Source organism: Caretta caretta, chromosome 7 (assembly GCF_965140235.1).
Source record: "Caretta caretta isolate rCarCar2 chromosome 7, rCarCar1.hap1, whole genome shotgun sequence".
Classification (NCBI taxonomy): Eukaryota; Metazoa; Chordata; order Testudines; family Cheloniidae; genus Caretta; species Caretta caretta.
Window position 1 is genome coordinate 14,666,688 of NC_134212.1, and position 19,575 is coordinate 14,686,262.

A 19,575-nucleotide genomic window follows, 5' to 3' on the forward strand; every position below is an offset into this window, starting at 1 on the left:
TGTGGGCTACAGCCCACTTCATCGGATGTTAGCAATTCCAAAAAGTTAAAAAAACAAAACAAAAACAGTTCAGGTCCACTGAAATATTTTGTTTAGACAAAACAAACATTTTATTTTGATTTTAAGCATTTTAAACCTTTTAGATATTTTTAAATAAAATTACTGGAAATTTTGAAATGAAAATATGTTTCTAACTGAAAAACTAATCATTTTAACTGGCCATTTCAACATTTTTGGAAAATTTTATTGACTTTTTTCCAAAATAAGAAAATTCAGCAAAATCAACACAAATTCAAGAAATATTTTGGTGTCACCAAATCTGCATTTTTTAAACTAAGTAAACAGGTTAGTGCAAAAAAAATTTGCCCAACTCTGCTCATAAACTTGTAGGAGACACTCATTTCTTTTCAGGATCACACCCTTAAACATTTTATGGGATTTTTGGAGAGGGCTGAGGGAGTTCCTGTCTAAATGATTATTGTAATCCTGCTAGGATTTTATCGTAGCATTAATGATGTGTTAGGACATGTAGAGCCTTTGATAGGTGGGTTTTTTATCATTATTATTATTTGAAATTATTCGGGGGATGGGTGGACAGAAATGGTAAATTAAGATTTCCTTTCAAATGCTAAGAGCCCTCAATTTCCATTAACTTTACTTCACAGGATCAGGCCCACAGGGAATTTTGCATGAGCTTAGCAACACCAACGTAACCCTCACTGGTACAAACCCTAGAGTAACATGCTTGATTGCTGTAAAGAGTAGCTTGAATCAGGTGTGTCTTAATCCATTCCAGGGGGTTGGGTGGAAACCAATGTACTCAATCCTTTAGACTCTGAACCTCTAGCTAACATATAACATTTATAATGAAACACAATAGTCAGTACAGATGTTGTAGGCCTACTTGTGGTAACACTACACCTGAGTTGAGAGGCACCATACTGTATTTCCTTACCTGTTCTACTAATTTTCCTGCTACGCATTGTGGAAATCTGTATTACCCAAGTCTTCTATTCTTCGTATTTATGTAGTTAGTGAACCAACAACAGTCCAACTTCATTCTAAAGTCCATATGGTTTGAAAGCATGCCTAACAAAGTCAGTGGGATTCTTTTTCTCTTGACTTCAGTGGGGTTTGAATCAAGCCCTAAATGCCCAGGTTTTAAACATTTATCTTTGGATTAGATACATCATGTAGGAGATGCCTAAACAATAATTTTATCATCCTACTGCGGGAGGCCAACCCAGTTATCCCAGCAATCTGCCAAGCTACAGTGCTGTCAGACCCTATTAGATTGGGCTCCTCAGGTGAGTTAGGTGGCCAGATGCCTATTTTCCCCAGCTTGTGAATCACTTTGGGGCATAGGCAGATGAGCACCCAGACACCCACAGTAGGGCAGCAATGTGCATGCTCAGAGACAGAAGCAAAAACAACTTGGGAACATTTACTGCAAAAACTTAGGTGCCGAGTGAGTTTAGGCATCTACAGGGTTTCAGTGGAAGTTTTGTGCATCCCAGCAGTCCCTGAAACTGGGACTTAGATGCCTAAAACAGACAGATGCATAACTTCTTTTGTACATTCAGGCCCTTGTCCCCTGGCCTTGTCTTTTAACAAGTTGTAAAATGTTCAGCAGTGTTTATGCATAATGTTTGCGTCAATGGCATGATGAGAAATATTCCTTAATATCATTACATTAGTGATTATTTAGTCTTTGACAATTAGGTATATGGTGGAATATTTGCTTTGTTGTATCTCTGGAAATGCCTCTTGGATTCTGTTGCCTAAGTATTGAAACATCTGATATCTCAAGACAGAATGAGAAATCCTTCATAAAGAGCTATTTGGGAGGAAGAGTCACTGCTATTTTAAAGCCAAAATAATTTTTTTGAGCTTCAAAGGCATGTAAATCAAGGGTGGGTTGAGAGGAAGTATCTGTTGAGAGCTACAGTATAAGCTTTGAAATTGTAATAATGGTAAAATTCATCCTTGTGTAAGGAGCCAGCATATGGCTTATGCATCACTTAAACTCTCCCAGTTAAGAGGAATGTGGTGCATAGACCTTGTGTGGGCCCTCTTCAAAACAAAGAATTTCACCCAAAATTAATGGACTTAAGAGCATCAGAATTTGGAAGATGGTAAACAGATGTACCAAACAAATACACAGTTTGTGATAAGAGCCATGAATAAAGGAGATTCTGAATGTATTTAGTTTAATTTTAATATGTTCTTGCTTCACTTTGATTGCTGCTGCTTAGCACTCTGTATGATTCAGGCAAGAAGTGCATGTTAGTCCATGAATGAATGGTATCAAGGTAGTGCTCAGTTTGGGGAATACTCGCAACTTTTTTTGATAACACTAGTGAACCAATACATTCGCTGATAAACCTTGCAGCATGTATTCCCAGATAAAAGGAAAGTGATCAACTGACAATGGTTATAATAAAGGGAGGATAAACAGGTTCTGATGAAATATTCTCTGATCTTTGGCCCCTCCCCTAAATTTGAACCAAGCCTTTCAAATTTGATACCCCTTCTCCCCATCCCCTCTCCACATCTGGTCATTACCTTTTTATTTTCATACACCTCTCCCTGCACTTCCAGGCTGCAGATGGAAGCAGACATCCTGAAAGATTTGCAGGTGGTATTTTCAACTCAGCTGAAAACAGAGGGCTCAAGGGCCTGTTCTTACAAAATTCCCAGCCCACTTTTACAAACTTAATAGTTCAATTGTTCCTTTAAGCATCCTCCTAACTCTTCAGTTCTTCTCCTAATTGAACCTCTTAACTTTTTAAAAGTTCACTCACCAATAAAGAGGTTGCAACAAGCTGCCTAGTGTTGTAATCAGCTCTTGAAATCTGTGTATTTCTAAAGGAGAAGGGAGTCGTTCTTCTTTTGTGTATTCTCTATTTATTGTATACAGATCCAACACGGGTTGTCGTACCACCTTCCAGCACAGATGTCACTGTTGGAGAAAGTATTGTCCTGCCTTGCCAGGTATCTCATGATCACTCGCTAGATATTATGTTTACTTGGTCATTTAATGGACACCTGATAGACTTTGAGAAAGACGGGGATCACTTTGAAAGAGTTGGAGGGGTAAGTATTAATATGAACTACCCCCAAAAGCCATTCATATGTTATACTGAGACACAAGTAATGACCATGGATAACTGAGAAAAGGACTGTCTACACAGAATCAAACTTAAAGGGAAAGATAAAGTAGTGATATATCCCTGCTAATAGTGAGAACTGTATCTTGTGTTTTACTGACTAATAAGCAAAGTATTAAATAGGTACTGTATCCCAGTTTGTAGTAATTCATATATAGCCCAATATGACTGGTATTTCTCAAGGTCTATTTTTCTGTGGATTCTTGAGGGACATATTTTATACCAATGAATCCCACTCATGCTAAAGAGCCCTACAATACATTGGCAATTCCCTTTGTGTAGAGATTTCTTAATCTGCCCCAAGGTGAATAAATTCCTTAGTGTTCTCCTCCTTGCTGAAACAGCAAAGTATAAATTGAATGTAATTGTAGAACTCTATATTCACATAAAAAGTAGAAAGAATTTGGGGAACACACTTTTCTGGAGCTCTGTAACCTGTTTGATTAGTCTTTGTCATTGTCAGTATATTTCTGTGCCCCCATAAATCAATGTTTACTCACCCTTGTTCCAGTTTATATCTGCAAAATAAGTATCCCCCTCTCCTGCAAACTACAACAGTGTTGCCTCTGGGATCAGGTTTTCTTTCAATGTTTTACCATCTGATTTTTCTGTTTGTGTGATATGGCTGGCTGGTATTAGCACCACTTAATACTACTTTGTTTATCTGAAATCTAAACTGTGACACCAGATAATGCAAATATTTTCAATGACCAAAGAATATGATACTCGTAGGTTACAAAGATTGTGTCCATGAAAACATGGTATTGAGTAAAAGAGCAGGTTTGATAAGAGTTTTTTAACCATTTTGTTCACATTCAAAATGTAAAGTATCTCATTACAGAATAGACTATGGGATTAGGAAAGCATCCATAAAAATTCTCTCTGCCTTATGAGTTACATTATTTCATTTCAAATTCACTTAACTAGTGACCCTACACCTTTCACCTCTAGGTCACTAGTCAAATGCAGCTCCCAAAGTTGTTACTGTCTGATCACTGCCTAGCAGCCTGTGTGAAATGTGTCCATTTTCTTCTAGAGTTGTTTGGAGCACATCAGAAAACAACTGCCGTAATCGGCACTAATTAACACTTTTGTTAGCAGCCCCCATGGAGAGTCTTCAAGCTAAATCGGCATAGGGCATGAACCACTCTCTCCCGTCTGCTGAGGCATGGTAAATTGGTGTGACAGTGTGGGGAATTTTGCCCAACTGCTACCTGTGCCAAACCTCTTCTGTCTGTCAGTAGAAGGCTTCTGTCTCCATGGCTGTGAATCTAGTACCCTTGTGGCCATTAAACTCACTGAAAAGACCTCCATGCCTTAACCTTATCGTTTTCTTTTGTTTTTAAAACAAAAGACATTGGGCCCATTCCTGGTCCCATTGAAATCGATGGGAATTTTCACATTTAGTTGAATGGAATCAAGATTTGGCCATTTTTATAGTATTAACGGGTCATACTGTCTTTTCTCTTCAAGGATCCACTGCATGGCAGACAGTGCAGCAGGAAGAACACCATGAGGCAGCCAATCTTTCTGCATGGTACCTTGTCTGTGACAGTATGTTTGAGGTTTAACTTAATAAATGTAGGTTGGTATTTTCAAAAGAACCTAATGGAGTTAATGCATCCAATCAATGGAAGTCGGGTGCTGTTTAGGGATGGGCCCTTTTGAAGATCCCAGCTGCAGTGAATATAATAATTGTCAAAGCCACTAAGTTGAAGTCATTTCTCAAAGGCTAAAGCCGTAAATATACTTTTGCAGTCAAGGTCCTCTGTATGAAGATGACAACCTCATGGTGCTTTTGGTGTTCCTGCAGTGATCACAAGCAGGTTTCCTCATGGGCCCTGTAGGAAACAAAAGTGCTTACTACTTCAGTACAAAGTCCTAGAGTTGCCTTTGAAAAGAAAACAAGGGAGCAAGGCAGGAATAGAGTCCATTTCATTAATCACATCAGTACTTGGCCTCTCTACTGAGATTATTGACATAGGTATCTCATTTGAAAGGGGATTTAGTAATGTGAATCCACACCCAATTAGAATGAGATCTCATTATATGTGGACTCATGAACAGCCATCCTGAGGTAATAACTTTCAGTCACTAGTGAGGATCAAACTGTTGACCTAGAGGTGAAAAGAGCCCCTGAGTCATACAATGCACCTTAACATCTAAGTTCTTAACAGTCATTTGAGGCAATCTAAGGCACTGTTGTCAGTAGTTTGAAATATGAATAATACACTCGCTGCTTTAATGTGTTTTCACCTGTAATTGTTTTAATTTTCACACTTTTTTGTAATACCAACCATCTCTGGGAGTCCTTACAGATTGGGTGCTATAACATGTATGTGATTAAGTCAGGGCCGTCCCTAGGGAGGTGCGGGGCCTGGGGCGGAAGTGACAAATCCATCACTTTCGGGACTGACCCATCAGTTCCGGGACTGACCGCACTGGCCCACGGGGCCCCCCAAAACATGGGGCCCGGAGCGGTCACCCCGATTCACCATACCCCAGGGACAGCCCTGGATTAAGTCATTATAAAGGAGGTTTAAAATAGGAATAACAGATCCATGAGTCTCTCCCAACAACCAACCAAACTTTTGGATGTTATTATTCTGATTGAAAAGAATTGATAACACAGATGAAAAGTTTTCACCCCTTAAATTTTCAGAGGGGTAGAGCATGGGCTGAGTTGTTGTGTGTGACTTCTTTTGAGGTCATTTGGGCCCACAGGACCAAAATCCCTCGCAGTTCACTGAAAAATAAAGTTCACTCATGTTTCATTTGAATAAAAAATTTGAGAACTGGGTTGTGTGCAGTATTTCGTACAGAGATGGAATCCATCTATGCTATTTTTCACATTTCCTATTTCATCTAGTTGTACCCACTCCATTTTGTGTGGGTCTGTTGAGGGTTTAATCTAACCTAGTTGCAACAGAAAAAAAATATTTAATTTCATTTTTTCCCCTTGTCTGCTTGCATTCAATGTAGCTAACAGAAAAGATGGAAGAAACCAAATATGTATGCACTAGAAATAGTGGAGGGAACGAAAAAGGTTTCCACATGTGGCTTTCATGGACATTTCACAAAGTTAGAGCCTCTTCTAGACTTTAAGCAGAGTAATGGTCTCCATTTACATTTGTCAGGTGTGAAATTTAGTGCTGCGGGGAAAAGCAAATGCAATTTATGAGCCTTGTTGTTATCATTTTGAGGGGTGGTGAACAAAATGAATTTGAAGATGCAACATATCACTCAAAGATCTGCATTCTAGGGTACACAGCAACAGAGACAGCTGTTTCTAGTGATTACACTTGACAGGGCTACAAAATTTCAAACTTTTTATTAATATTCTTCACTGAAGATACCATAATCACAATCTTAAATTGAGATTTCTAATGTACTGAAAGCATTGTGTCTGGTGAAGAGTATAGAAATATTGAGATACATATACATACATAAACATAATTAGTTCTATTCAACTGTTAATCAGACATGCATTAGTGTTGTTCCATCCTAGGTGAAGCAAGATTTCCTTAGAGAGTACTGTTCTCATTATCTTTAATATATAAATGGTGGGCAATCAAAATGCTGGCTGAAAGACAAGGTTGTCAAACTATATGCCTCCTAATTTAGGCTGATTTTCACCTATGAAATGGCTGTAGGCGGAACATAGGTATCTGAATACCAATTAAGTCTATAAATTGGATGGCTGGAGAGATAAATAAGGAATCATAGAGAACCTGCCTCACATAAGTTTTGTCACATCATTTTAATGGTAAACTGTCTACCTGACCCACCAGACTCCCCTATCCCTTGTAGAAACTATAATTTTAGAAATGCTACTGCTCTTATCTTCAAGGCAGGTTCACATATTTGTAATAGGCCACACAGCTTCCATTACTAATGTTTTCATCAGCCGGTGTAAAATAAATCCATTAGTCACAGTGTCCTTCATGTCGTAATGATGTTTAGGGCTCATTAAAAAGTAATTGTAACCACTTTTCCCTACTTTATCAGCAGGATTCAGCTGGTGATTTGATGATCAGAAGCATCCAGCTGAAGCATGCTGGGAAATACGTCTGCATGGTGCAAACAACTGTGGACAAGCTATCGGCTACTGCAGACCTGATTGTAAGAGGTATTTGAATTTTGTTGTTGTTGTAAAACTACTTTTTACACTGTCTGCTGTTCTTAGTAATACAATGCATGGTCTCAGAGAAATTCCCAACACCTTATCATTATTGTAAGAAATAAGCTATGAGGTACCACACAGTACATTTTCCAAATACTGCACACAAAAATCCTTCTATGTGTGTTTATATAGCCATCACAAAACTTTCATAACTTGCAGAAACAAGATTTTGTATTGAGTTACTTCTGCAGCTGAAATACTTTAATGTTAATTCACTAAATTCGTTGCTGTCAATACTGCATTGCTTCTCCAGATTAATCATGATCTAGTAAAACGACTGTCATGTTAACTTTGAGATCAAATCCTTAGTGTGCTTAGATGATCTGTGAATCTGGCCTTTAATTTGAATGTATTAAATCTCTATTCTGGGTCATTGGCATGAATATAGCCTGGATTCAGTGTACAGTTGCTGTGTGGGGAAAAATAATTGTTAGTTTCAACCAAACCAGTTTCTAAAATGCCCATTCTGCTCATGCAAAGTGCTGAGCAATCTCAGTTCCTACGAATTTCAGCAGAAGTTGAGGATGCTCAGTTCCTCATAGGAAAGGACACTGACCCAAAACCCAGACCTGCAACTTGCTCTAGTTGCCTTTGTTAGGTTGCCTCAGCAAAGCAGTTATGAATGGGATCGGAATTGAGATCAAATTGGACTCTCTCCCCACTGAAGGTGTCCCTCTGGGTCAAGATAAAGGCACATACATTTTGGGCAGTGTGAGGAGAAGCTTGCATTCTTATCTGCCAATGGAAGACTTCAGTTTTTATTGCTGTCTACCCAATGTATTCCACAAGCTTTCATTTCACTCCAAAAGGAAAAAGAGAAAACTGTGTAGCAAGGGCTAAATCCTGCACCCCTCACCTATCGGCTGTGGCAGTTTTGTCAGAGTAAAACATACAAGATTAGGCCATAAACCTACCGTCACAAATGCACCCCTGTGTATAGATGGGAATTCCTGAAATCAAAATCCTATTTTATGAGTTTAAATATGTTTACTACTTTAGGAGGTGAATGCTGAAGTTCTTAACCACAGGCAAGCTGTCAGAGTCTAGCAGAGGAGAAATTATTACTGTCCATTTAAGAAGACAACCATGGTTTTTCAGTCCTTCCCTGGTAGGATAAAAGACACTATTGCTGTTCTGAATGTTTTCTCTATTTAATGAGGATGATGCTCAGATCAGCACTTAAATGCCAATAACTTAAACTACTAAGTATTTAAATTAGTAGTATGTGAAGTTCTTAAGTGATATTGCATACTTCATTTTACAGGAGACAAAGTCTGCTAGGAATTTGTCAACACCATTCTTAGAAGAAAACATATTCTAAAAAGCCCAGTGAACACAATGAATGATTTAGGTCTTTTGTTCCTAACTCCGAATTTCTCTTTATTCAATTGGCAAAATAGTTGAGAAAAGCTATACCTATGGGAGGAATGACTGTAACATTCATATTTTCTCCTCATGAATCTATCAACACATGCTGATGAAAGCTGTTGATGAAATGTCATGTGCCAGATCATCAAATCATTGTTTGTGACGGCATATGTGAAGCAAAAACTCATTAATTGCTATACCCAACATCCCCTGTCCAATAAGGAAAGCTACTACCCTGTATCCCCAGAGAGCTCAAGTACTACAATTACATTGCTTGTTTCATATTTTTTGTCTTTTATTGTTTCAGATAAATATTTTTGCATAAACATTTCAAAACAGTCCGCTGGTGGGAACATGAGTTAGGTAACTTCCCGTAAACCAGCTCTGTAAGCAGTCAACAAGAACATGATTCTTACAACAAAATGACCACAAAGATAGCAGAAATAGTGACCTTGCCACCACAAAAAACACCAGTCTGAACTAGGGTGACCAGGTGTCCTGATTTTATAGGGACAGTCCTGATTTTGGGGGTCTTTTTCTCACATAGGCACCTATTACCCCCCACCTCCTGTCCCAATTTTTGACATTTGCTATCTGGTCAGCCTAGTCTGAACCTTTTCCTAAAAGATTGTTGTCCTATGACAACTATGCACACTCTTGTTGATTCTGCCTCCTCGATTGAAAAGTAGTGCCATTTTTGTTGCTAATTGTACTGATCTTACCAAAATAAAGAAATCATTCAAACGTAAGTGAAGGGGGAAAAAAGGCCAGGGAAACTATGGTAACTTTCTGTGTCAGGATGGGTGAGGAAACAAAAAGCAGGTAACTTATTGATAAGGGTTTATCCATGCCACAAAGGCAGATAAATGTATTGACTAAACATTAGGATGTGCGACTAGGAGCCATAGCTCCCGAGCTTCACTTTTAGTTCTGCCACTGACCCTTATGAGTAGTCATTTATGTCCTCAGCTTCCATATCCATTATTAGGCTGAAAAATACCTACTGCACCATTGTGAGGCCATACTGAGGGCTGTCCTTACTAGTAGATCTGGCAAAAGTTTCTCAGACTAATAGTTTATTAGACCACAAAAAAAGAAACAGTTTCAGCTTGACCTGTAACTATTCATAAACTATTGGTATAGTTTTGCCTTTCCCAAACAGACAGAGAATGAGGAGGAGGTGGTGGTGATGCTATTCCCCACCTGACAACCATTAGCCCAGTGGTTAGGGCACACACCTGGGATGTGGGTTCAAATCCCTGGTCTGAAACAGACTTTCTTTTTATTCACCAAAATATTTCTGATTCAGTTCAACCCAAACGAAAAATATTTTGGGGTTTTTTTTCTTGAACTGCCACCAAACTGACAAATCAGTTATTTGCCAAGCTCTACTTACTAGAGGTTTATGTGGAGTCACACCACCACAGAGGAAGCTGTTTGTGATGACCGGGGCATGGGCAGTCAAACCGCTTGATTCGAAGCCAGGATCAGAGTCATAGGTGTTGTAAGATGCCACCAGTATGGTGCTCTGCTCTGTTCAATGATGATAACAGTTGGCTGTGTGCATGTTCCCTCTGTGTACTGCCCCGGCTCTGCGCAGATAGTTGACACAGCAGATCCTGAGAGAACTGCCCACGGCCCCCTAGGCCAGACAAAGACATCCACTCAGGGATGCATTCTTATACACAGGTACAAACAAGTTACACATCACTCCTGATGCATCACTCTGCTTGTTGGGGTGCTGCCTCTCTCCTGGTACATGTTAGTTTGAACAAACAACTCTATCCATCATGTTACCCATTTGACCCTGTCTTTTAGGATGGGTCAGCCTGTTCCTCATTATCTCTGTGGAATGTGTTCGTACCAGACTCTTCTTCCTGGCACCTGTTTATCCTATTAGTACTTGATACCCTTTAGATATGTGTGTAGTCAATCTTATTACATTCTCCCACTTTTTGTCTTTTTATGGAGAGGATGTTTCCCCATCGTCCTGGAAAAGCATAATGCATGGACTACAGATAACCCAGTGGGCTAAACAGTGTTATGTGGTTACCTCATTTTACCATCCATACACTTATGCCCCACCTGTCTTTTTAGTCTGCACATTCCCTCGTACGACTGATAGGCAGATTTTATTATCCAATTATTTTTTAGTCCTTTATGATGGACCTGGGAATGTTAGGCCCGGGACCATGACTGAGGAATGTAGTATTATGATTGAGTCTTAGAGGCACTCCCAAATAATTAATACATATGAATAATATGGATATGGCATATATATTTGTAGCATATATGGGTATATATGTATAGTATTTATGTGTACATATGACACAACCTTATATCCAAGCATAACCATGTTTTTGCAGTCTGGTATTGTACTCTGGCCCTTTTACTTTGGTGACACATATAGACTCCTATTAGGGCAATTACAGTTATCACCTCTATCATCATTAGCAGTAGGCTGAGTGTTTTGAAATATTGGGATAGGCATTGTTATAGTGTGTTCCACAGCATTATGTATATGAGAAGTAAAACAGAAATTTGGACTAGTGACACTACAAATGAGGCCTTTATATATAAATGTCTTGTAATTAGTTATTACCCAGTATTGTGCATTCATGTTATGAGTTACCCTTACTGCTGGTTGTCATCCTCTGGTAAGCTTTGCTGGGCAGGAAACAGGAATGGCTAGCTTCTCTGTTCCATGAATTGCACTGCCCCGTGATACACCAGTAGTTGACATGGATCCAGCTGTTTCTAAGGATGTTGTTTTCCAGATAACCTACTGAATGGACAGTAACCAATTTATCAAATATCGCTGTGTCAGGATGTAGTATTGGTATCCCGACACTGAGCAAGATTGTTTTGAATAACAGGTGCCTTAGTTAGGAGGAAGTGTCAGTGACCCACATTATGACTGGTACTAACAGGGAATTTGTTTACCCAATTTGTAGTTACTGTGTAACTTAATTTCTTTACCAATGTATTTTTTTCCTTGCCTTCATGTTGTTTGCTGCCATTCATTTGATGATTTTTACCTGTGTGTTCGTTAAGCGGTTTAGCAAGGTTATGCGCCTTGTAAACGCTGTACAGCAATAACACAATACAGAAATAATACCACAGTACAACGATAATACGGTAGTACAGCAATAATACAGCTCTTTTTACACAGGAACCAAGTTGAAATTAAATGACAGTTTATCCTGGTCCAGCTAGTGCTTTTTAGCTGATAGTTAACTTAATTGTCCATATATGGAAGATAGAGGTGTATTTGACCAGTCTCTTATTTATAAAGCACTTCATTTTTCTTTTCTTGATGCTTGAGGGTTTCTTCACTGTATACTGATATTTTCTGGTGTCTTCAGGGTGTGATATTTTCTAGTGTCTTTGGTCTGTGGGATGCAATTTAAACAATTGTTGTGAGTTAACATAGTAAAGTTTTTTGTTTGTTTTCCTTTTTTGTTTTTGTTTTCAGTAACCCAAACTTACTACAAAGTTTAACTTAGTTTGTTTACAGTGTAATAGGGACAACATAATAGGGACCAAGTCTTTTATAACACAAGCTATACTTTTGCAATTGTTGTATAGACAGTCATTTTCATTTGAGGTGCATTACTAATATTTTATATTAAATGTAATGCTTAACTGCTAAAATAAATGCTCACAATCTTCTGTGAGAAGGTTTATTGCTTTTTTTCCTGCTGAACATTCTGTGTTAGCAAAAGACAATCACATAATTTTTAATAAGCTTTTTAGAGTTAATTTGCTTGTGATACCAATTTCACTCTTGTTAACTGTTTAGAAGCACAAACTTTAACAACCACTGCTTCCCATTAACATAACATAACATAAAAGAAAAGCGTATAAAGTTAAGCCAACTGTAAAATTAAACCAAAATAAATTTTAAATACAGGTCCATGCAAATACTTTGAGGGCATTAAACTTTCAAATAAGGCAAACAAAAATAAAAAATAAAAAGGGTTAAACATTTGAATAAACAAGTTATTACCTGATTTAAAACTTTTAACAAAAATGGATAAAATATATATTAATATTTGCCAAATTTATTGTATTAATTTGGTAACAAGGAATTTGCATTACTTTATATTTCAGATTATTTTAAAACTGTGCTATATGGAAATAAGATTAAAATATTAGTGAGTGGTTAGGATTAGAAGCAGAGTGTGCATTTCTGTTACTTGGCAACCATATCTTCAAGAAAGTTAGGAATAATTCCAGCATTCCTGAAGGCTGGTCATTGGGAAGTTTAGACTTGAAATTAGACGAAGGTTTCTAACCATCAGAGGAGTGAAGTTTTGGAATAGCCTTCCAAGGGAAGCAGTGGGGGCAAAAGACCTATCTGGCTTTAAGATTAAACTCAATAAATTTATGGAGGAGATGGTATGATGGGATAACGTGAGTTTGGTAATTAATTGATCTTTAAATATTCATAGTAAATAGGCCCAATGGCCTGTGATGGGATGTTAGATGGGGTGGGATCTGAGTTACTACAGAAAATTCTTTCCTGGGTATCTGGCTGGTGAATCTTGCCCATATTCTCAGCGTTTAGCTGATTGCCATATTTGGGGTCGGGAAGGAATTTTCCCCCAGGGCAGATTGGAAGAGGCCCTGGGGGTTTTTCGCCTTCCTCTGTAGCATGGGGCACGGGTCACTTGCTGGAGGATTCTCTGCTCCTTGAAGTCTTTAAACCACGATTTGAGGACTTCAGTAGCTCAGACATAGGTGAGAGGTGGGTGAGATTCTGTGGCCTGTGTTGTGCAGGAAGTTGGACTAGATGATCATAATGGTCCCTTCTGACCTTAGTATCTTGAATCTATTAATTAATTTACTGGCTCTATTTAAAGTAAAGGTTTTACCTTGTTTTCTTTTTGTTTCTTGTTTTGTTCTGTTTTCAGTTGCTTTATCTTTTGGAGGTTTCTGCAAAAACTATAACTTTTAACACAGAGAAAGAGTCGAAGTGAGGAGAGGCAGGAAACAAGGGGGTGGGGGGATTGAAAAGCTACCGTCCTAGGAAGAGCCAAGAGAGATTAACTCTTAAGGTACAGGCAGCAGCAGCAAGTTTAGCAAACTGATAAAGGATATAAAAGAAAACATACTGGTATGTAAAAATATTTGAGAAAGGAGGTTATATTTTTAGCTGAGTGTGGAGTGTGGTTCCATGGGTCAAAGCAGTTGGGAAACCGCACACGGGGTTTCAATCCTGGCTCTGAGATGAGAATGAGGGTAATTATCTGTTCTTGTAAAACCTGAATCTGTTGCTTTTGTCTGCATGCCAAACAGATTGCAGGAGGGCCCTTTTTTTTCCTGCAGTTAACTGTTTTTGGGCAACTCCATATGTTAATGCATCAATTCTAGGTGTTAACTTGCTCAATTTTAGTTTCTGACTTTGAAATTCCTTTTTATTCACTCCCCTGCGATCCAGTCGCAGCTCCTGTCTCCTAATGTGCTCTGTGAACTGTACCATTTTTTTCTTCATTTGATTTACCAATTCAGCAAAAGTATTGTGTGCTACCTTTTCCATCTGTGCACTTACTTGTCCCTTTCTGACAGGCACCAGTCCAGGTCCCGATTTAGGTTTTACCAGCACCTGGCTTTTATCATAAGGTAGTGGTTGCAATGCAGTGGACCCCATTTCATCTTTTAATTTTACGAGGGCCTCCTTTTTCCATTTCTGTCTCCATTCTTCAGGCACAGGGTAGCTACCTGGAGCCTGCTGTTTACCACCAATACTTATAACAGGGGACGGCACATGTGTTTTTTGTAGGTTCCTTACAGCTGTTTCCAGTGTTTTATTCTGTTCCTGTGTTGGTTGTCTCTGGGCTGCTTGCCATCCTGCAAGGGGGGTGGGAGCATTCCAGAGCTGTGTAGCTTCTTTTGATTCTTTTAACTCTTTCTTTGTTACTGTTACTTGCCCCACCAATTTTGTGGTGTGCTGTTTTAACCATTTAACAGCCATGGTTATAGTTTGCAATATTTTACATTTTAAGGCTACAGTCTCTGCCCTAGCCTTACAAATTACATTACATGTTTCTTCCCCATAATATTTTTTAAACTCTTTGGGGATTTGCAGGGAGGGGCTAAAGGGGTCCCCTAGCTCATGGTTTTCTGTCATATTAGATCTTGATTCCTACAACAGACAGCTCGCTTACTCACCAGATCAGCCATTGGGGTCACCAGTGTTGTCAGATGCCACCAGTGTGGTGCTCTGCTCTTTTCAATGTTGATAACAGTCGGCTGTGTGCGTGTGTGCTGTCCCGATTCTGCGCAGATCGCTGACACAGCAGATCTCAAGAGAACCGCCAATGACCAGAGACTCTGATAAGGTACAAAGGCACCCAGCCAGGTTTATTGCCAAACAAAACAGTCTCTAGCTCCCCAGATCGGATGTCTACAGTTCTGCTAATACATATGTGGTCCCTGACAATGAACCGGCTCAGTCAGTGGTGGGATTTACCACTTCCCCCTAGGCCAGACAAAGACATCCACTCAGGGATGCATTCTCATACACAGGTACAAACAAGTTACACATCACTCCTGACACATCAAGGTACAACCCCTCTACGTATTGGGGTGCTGCCTCTCTCCTGGTACGTGTTGGTTCAAACCAGCAACTCTATCCGTCATATTACCCTTTTGACCCTGTTTTTTAGGATGGGTCAGCCTGTTCCTCATTATCTCTGTGGAATGTGTTCGTACCAGACTCTTCTTCCTGGCACCTGTTTATCCTATTAGTACTTGATACCCTTTAGATATGTGAATACGTCCAATTAACTGCCTTCTTCTTACCAACTTTTGTGAGTGGGGCCTGCCTTTGGCTCACAGCTTAACTTTGCTTTATGTTAGCAAAGTCTTGACCATTACTTTACTTCAGGCCTCAGTTCTCATACCGAGCCTCTGATTCCAAGGGTTTATGTTTCAGGTCCTCATCTTACTACAGTAGGTAGAGCAAAAGAGCAGGAAGCTGGAGCGAGGTAGGAAAACAGAAATTGAGAGCAGAGGAAGATCTGGGATAAGGAGGACAGGAACCAGGAATTAGGCAGGGTCCAAAGTGGCAGCCAGCCAGGGATTCACCTAGTTGCTCAGATAATTTCTTGGGCCTCCTGATGGCTTAAATTGTGCATCTGAGCCAATCTGTGGGGCCAGACATCTCCCCCAATCAGTAGATTTTGTGGGCGTGGCCCTGAGTGTGCTAAAGCTCTGCTAGTCCTCTTCTACACTGGTTTCAGTAAGCTGCCAGAAGGCCACTGCAGTCTGGGCACTATCTGGGGACCTGTAGGCCCATGTTCAAGCCCTCATGCTGTTAAAGATCTATATATCTTCCAGAAGAGGGGAGTCATCCTTTGGAAGGTTATGGTCTATACTCTCATAACAGCAGGAGGGTCATGGCTCTGTTACTTTCCGCCCTTCCATACTTATGCTGGAGAGACTACCTCCCAAAACGACAGCATCCCTGCATGGGTAAGAATGCTGGCTCTTTCAAGACCTCCTTGAATGCTCACATGGTCTGTGCTTTGTCTAGATGAGTTTCCTTCTCATTTTGTTCTCATGACATTTTGTTCATATTTTTTTCCTTTGTATAATAGGCAGAATGACCCTTACCACACAGACGCCACCCTATTCCTCCCAAAAATAAAAATAAAATATAAAAACCTATAACAAACAAATTTAACAAAAAACACCAAACCATAGTTTGAGCTCCAAAAAGGAGGTAAACCAGAGACTCCATGAAGCCTACCAAGGACTTATAGCTACCAATTTTCAAGCAAGACACTCAGATACTATGATCGTGGGTGAGAGTATAAAAACATAAGATAGATTTTTCTGTTCTTCCCTCTCCCCCTTTACTGGGGCATACAAAAAATTTTCCTGTGGAGAGAGTCACTAAGATACTATGGGGATAGGCATGGAGAAAGAGAATACATCCCATAAAAGTGTGTTAATAAATGCAAAGAAATAAAGTTTTAATAAATGTACAATATAGCCATTCAAATTAAGTTATATTAATAACACAGATTAGATATGGTGTGTTATTCACATCTAGAATTCAAATAAATTAGGTACCTTATGTCAGAGGATACAAAACAAGAAAAACTGACAAGACAATACTGAAAAGCATACCCATGGCATTGTATAAATAACAAATAAGCCACCCATCACAGGCTTAGAGTTCCATTCATTCTGAAGCCACGTAATGACAGCGTCTCTCGTCTGTGCATGCTGGCAGCTAAAACAGGCACACATTGCTGAAGTGATGGTGGATCAATATCTTAATTTCAGTTTCTCTTCTCTCCCTTCTCTCCCAGCTGTGTCTCTAGTTTTCAATAGATTTAATTAGTATAACATGGAAGAACGTCTACGAAGTTATCAAACTATCTTGTCTAAGGAGAACTGTATTCTCCCAGAGTCTTGGAAGTAAAAAGTACCGCAGCAGTTGCTTTAAAGTTTGTGTTACTGGGGAGGGTTTGTTGTCTAATTTGTAAGACACTTGGCCAGGCTGGTTGCGAAAGAAGCAAGTCTTACAGCAGGTAATCGAAAGTGATATTATATTGTGTATTTGAATAAGGTACGAGGTGAGAGGCCTGAATCTGTGCAGTGTTGGTCTAAATCATATAGATTTAAAAGCTGGAAAATCTTGTAATTCAATTTCTGCTGAATTTTAAAATTTGAAACACATCCACCAATCTTACAAGTCGGCAAAAATGAGGTAGGAGAGAGGAAAGAGGATTGTGAAAATGTAGTATGGGTTTTTTTTTTATTTTAGAATTTTGAAATGTCATGGAATTTTTAAAAATTTCAACCGGCTCTAGTAAAGCCTTCTCTTAACCAGGTTTTAAATAGGTCTTTATCTGTATCATACTTCTGCCTTCCTTCTTTATAGAAGGAAATCAGAAATTTGGGGTCTTTGGCCTTTCCTGTGCACATACACTCTCAGCCTATCCAAATCATGGCTTGAGTTTGCAGGAAAGCTGTCTGTTTTATCACCAGAGGAAACCCAAATGGTTATCAAGCAAAGATTTTCCAACTTCAGTAGTTAGTAGAGAGGAGGAGTCTGACTTCTTGGAATTAGGAGACCAAACTTTTGTGTTTCTTCTTTTGGACATTTGGTTCTTTAGGTTATTTCTTTTCAGGTCATTGCTATTGAATACTTTGTGATAATAGCTGTTTCACACAGAGCGCTGTACAAATACTAAACTAATTGCTTTGGATTATTACTACAGGGAAATGATTGAACTAGATGTACCATCGCTTTAAAGCCCTGATTCTGCAAATCATTTAAGCATGAGTTTAAGTTGTCTAGAAAGCACTTAAGCACATTCTTATGTGTTTTTCTAATTAAATTCTCTCCTGTAAAGTCTACTTCAACTGTAGTAATTCTCTTCTATATGGGCTACACTGCCCATGAGCTGCACTGCTGGTCTCCCACTAAGGTCATTGGTAGGTCTGGGTGGGGCTGGTTCTGGGGCTGGGCAAACTGGGCGGTAGCCCTGGGCACCAACTTCCATGGGGCTCCACCATGCCACTGGGTGCTTCTTTTCCCCTCTGCTCTGACAGGCTGTTTTTGCTCCACTCTGATTAGCCAGTGGTTTTGCTCCGCTCTGATTGGCCAGCCTTTGTTTTGCTCTGCTGATTGGACAGTTGTTTGGCTGTTGTGGGTTTTTTCCTAGTTTTGGGGGAGTGCCAAACACATTTTTCACCCTGGGCTGCAAAACAGCTAGGGCTGCTCCTAGATCTATGTGCTAGAGGCAAAAACCATAGAGCCATACCATTCTAAGGCTGAACTTTCTGTTTCTGAATCTTAAATGAAGAATAGAACATTTCTTCCTTCACATGCTATATTGTGTCATTTTAATAATTTCAGCTGAACTGTTTTGTATGTATTTTATAACAGGTCCACCAGGCCCACCTGAAGCCGTGACAGTAGATGAAATCACTGACACTACAGCTCAATTATCCTGGAGGCCAGGAGCAGATAATCACAGCCCCATTACTATGTATGTCATTCAAGCAAGGACCCCATTTTCTGTGGGATGGCAAGCAGTGAACACAGGTAAATGCAGAAGTCAGTAGTAACTAAAGTTGGCCACGAAAGAATTCTGTACATGTAAAAACTGATCCATCATTACACAAACATACAGGATGAGTAAAGTTAGCTATGAAGCCAGAATAACTCATGCCTCCAGCATAGTGATTACAACTGTTTGGGAATTTTTCACCAAAACTGTTTTGTCTGAAAACGCCCATTCAGTGAAACTGAAACCTTTTCCAGGAACCTATCCATTTAGGTACAACTTTTGTCAGAAAAGCTTCCTCAAGTCTGGGAGGGAGAGAGAAACAGACAGATACAGACCCACCCACCTGTTCCAGGATAGCCAATAGCCTGGTGGTTAGGGCACTTGCCTGAGATGTGGAAGATACAGGTTCAAGTTCCTGGCATGAATCAGGAATTCTCACCTGGGTCTCCCACATCCTAGGTGAGTGCCCTGACCACCTGGCTATTATGAGGTAGCGTCTCTCTCATTTTTCACGGAAAAACTTCAGAAGATCTTGGGTTTGTCTCAAGGTGGAATGGGAAAAATGGCTGAAATCCCAAAAAGTTTCATGGAATGGGAAAACCACTTCCTGTCCAGCTCTAATAGCAATACATTCGGTCTTTCTTAATCCTTTCCAGGATTTGCCAACCTTGCAGTGGTATTACTCAACCAGTTTTTCTCATCAGTTTTTATGCACTGTATTTTCGGGGAAATATTTCTTTCCATTATTTCATATATTACACAGTGCTACACTGGTGATGTACAATCATGACGACAACAATCGTACTCTAAAGACATCTTT

The 19,575-nt window shown here is 39.5% G+C and overlaps 1 protein-coding gene across 9 annotated transcripts in view; it reads left to right on the forward strand.

Moving 5' to 3' along the window:
• LOC125640344 (contactin-4) overlaps positions 1-19,575 on the forward strand; it is a 646,262-nt gene that overhangs the window by 609,338 nt on the left and 17,349 nt on the right. For 6 of the 9 annotated variants that reach the window (XM_048858825.2, XM_048858823.2, XM_075130264.1 and 3 more), the window contains 3 exons: positions 2,921-3,096; positions 7,179-7,299; positions 18,632-18,790. In XM_048858825.2, the coding sequence (XP_048714782.1) occupies positions 2,921-3,096; positions 7,179-7,299; positions 18,632-18,790 (456 nt within the window). The remainder of the gene's footprint in view (positions 1-2,920; positions 3,097-7,178; positions 7,300-18,631; positions 18,791-19,575) is intronic. The other 3 variants (XM_075130265.1, XM_075130266.1, XM_075130267.1) reach the window with 3 other exon arrangements.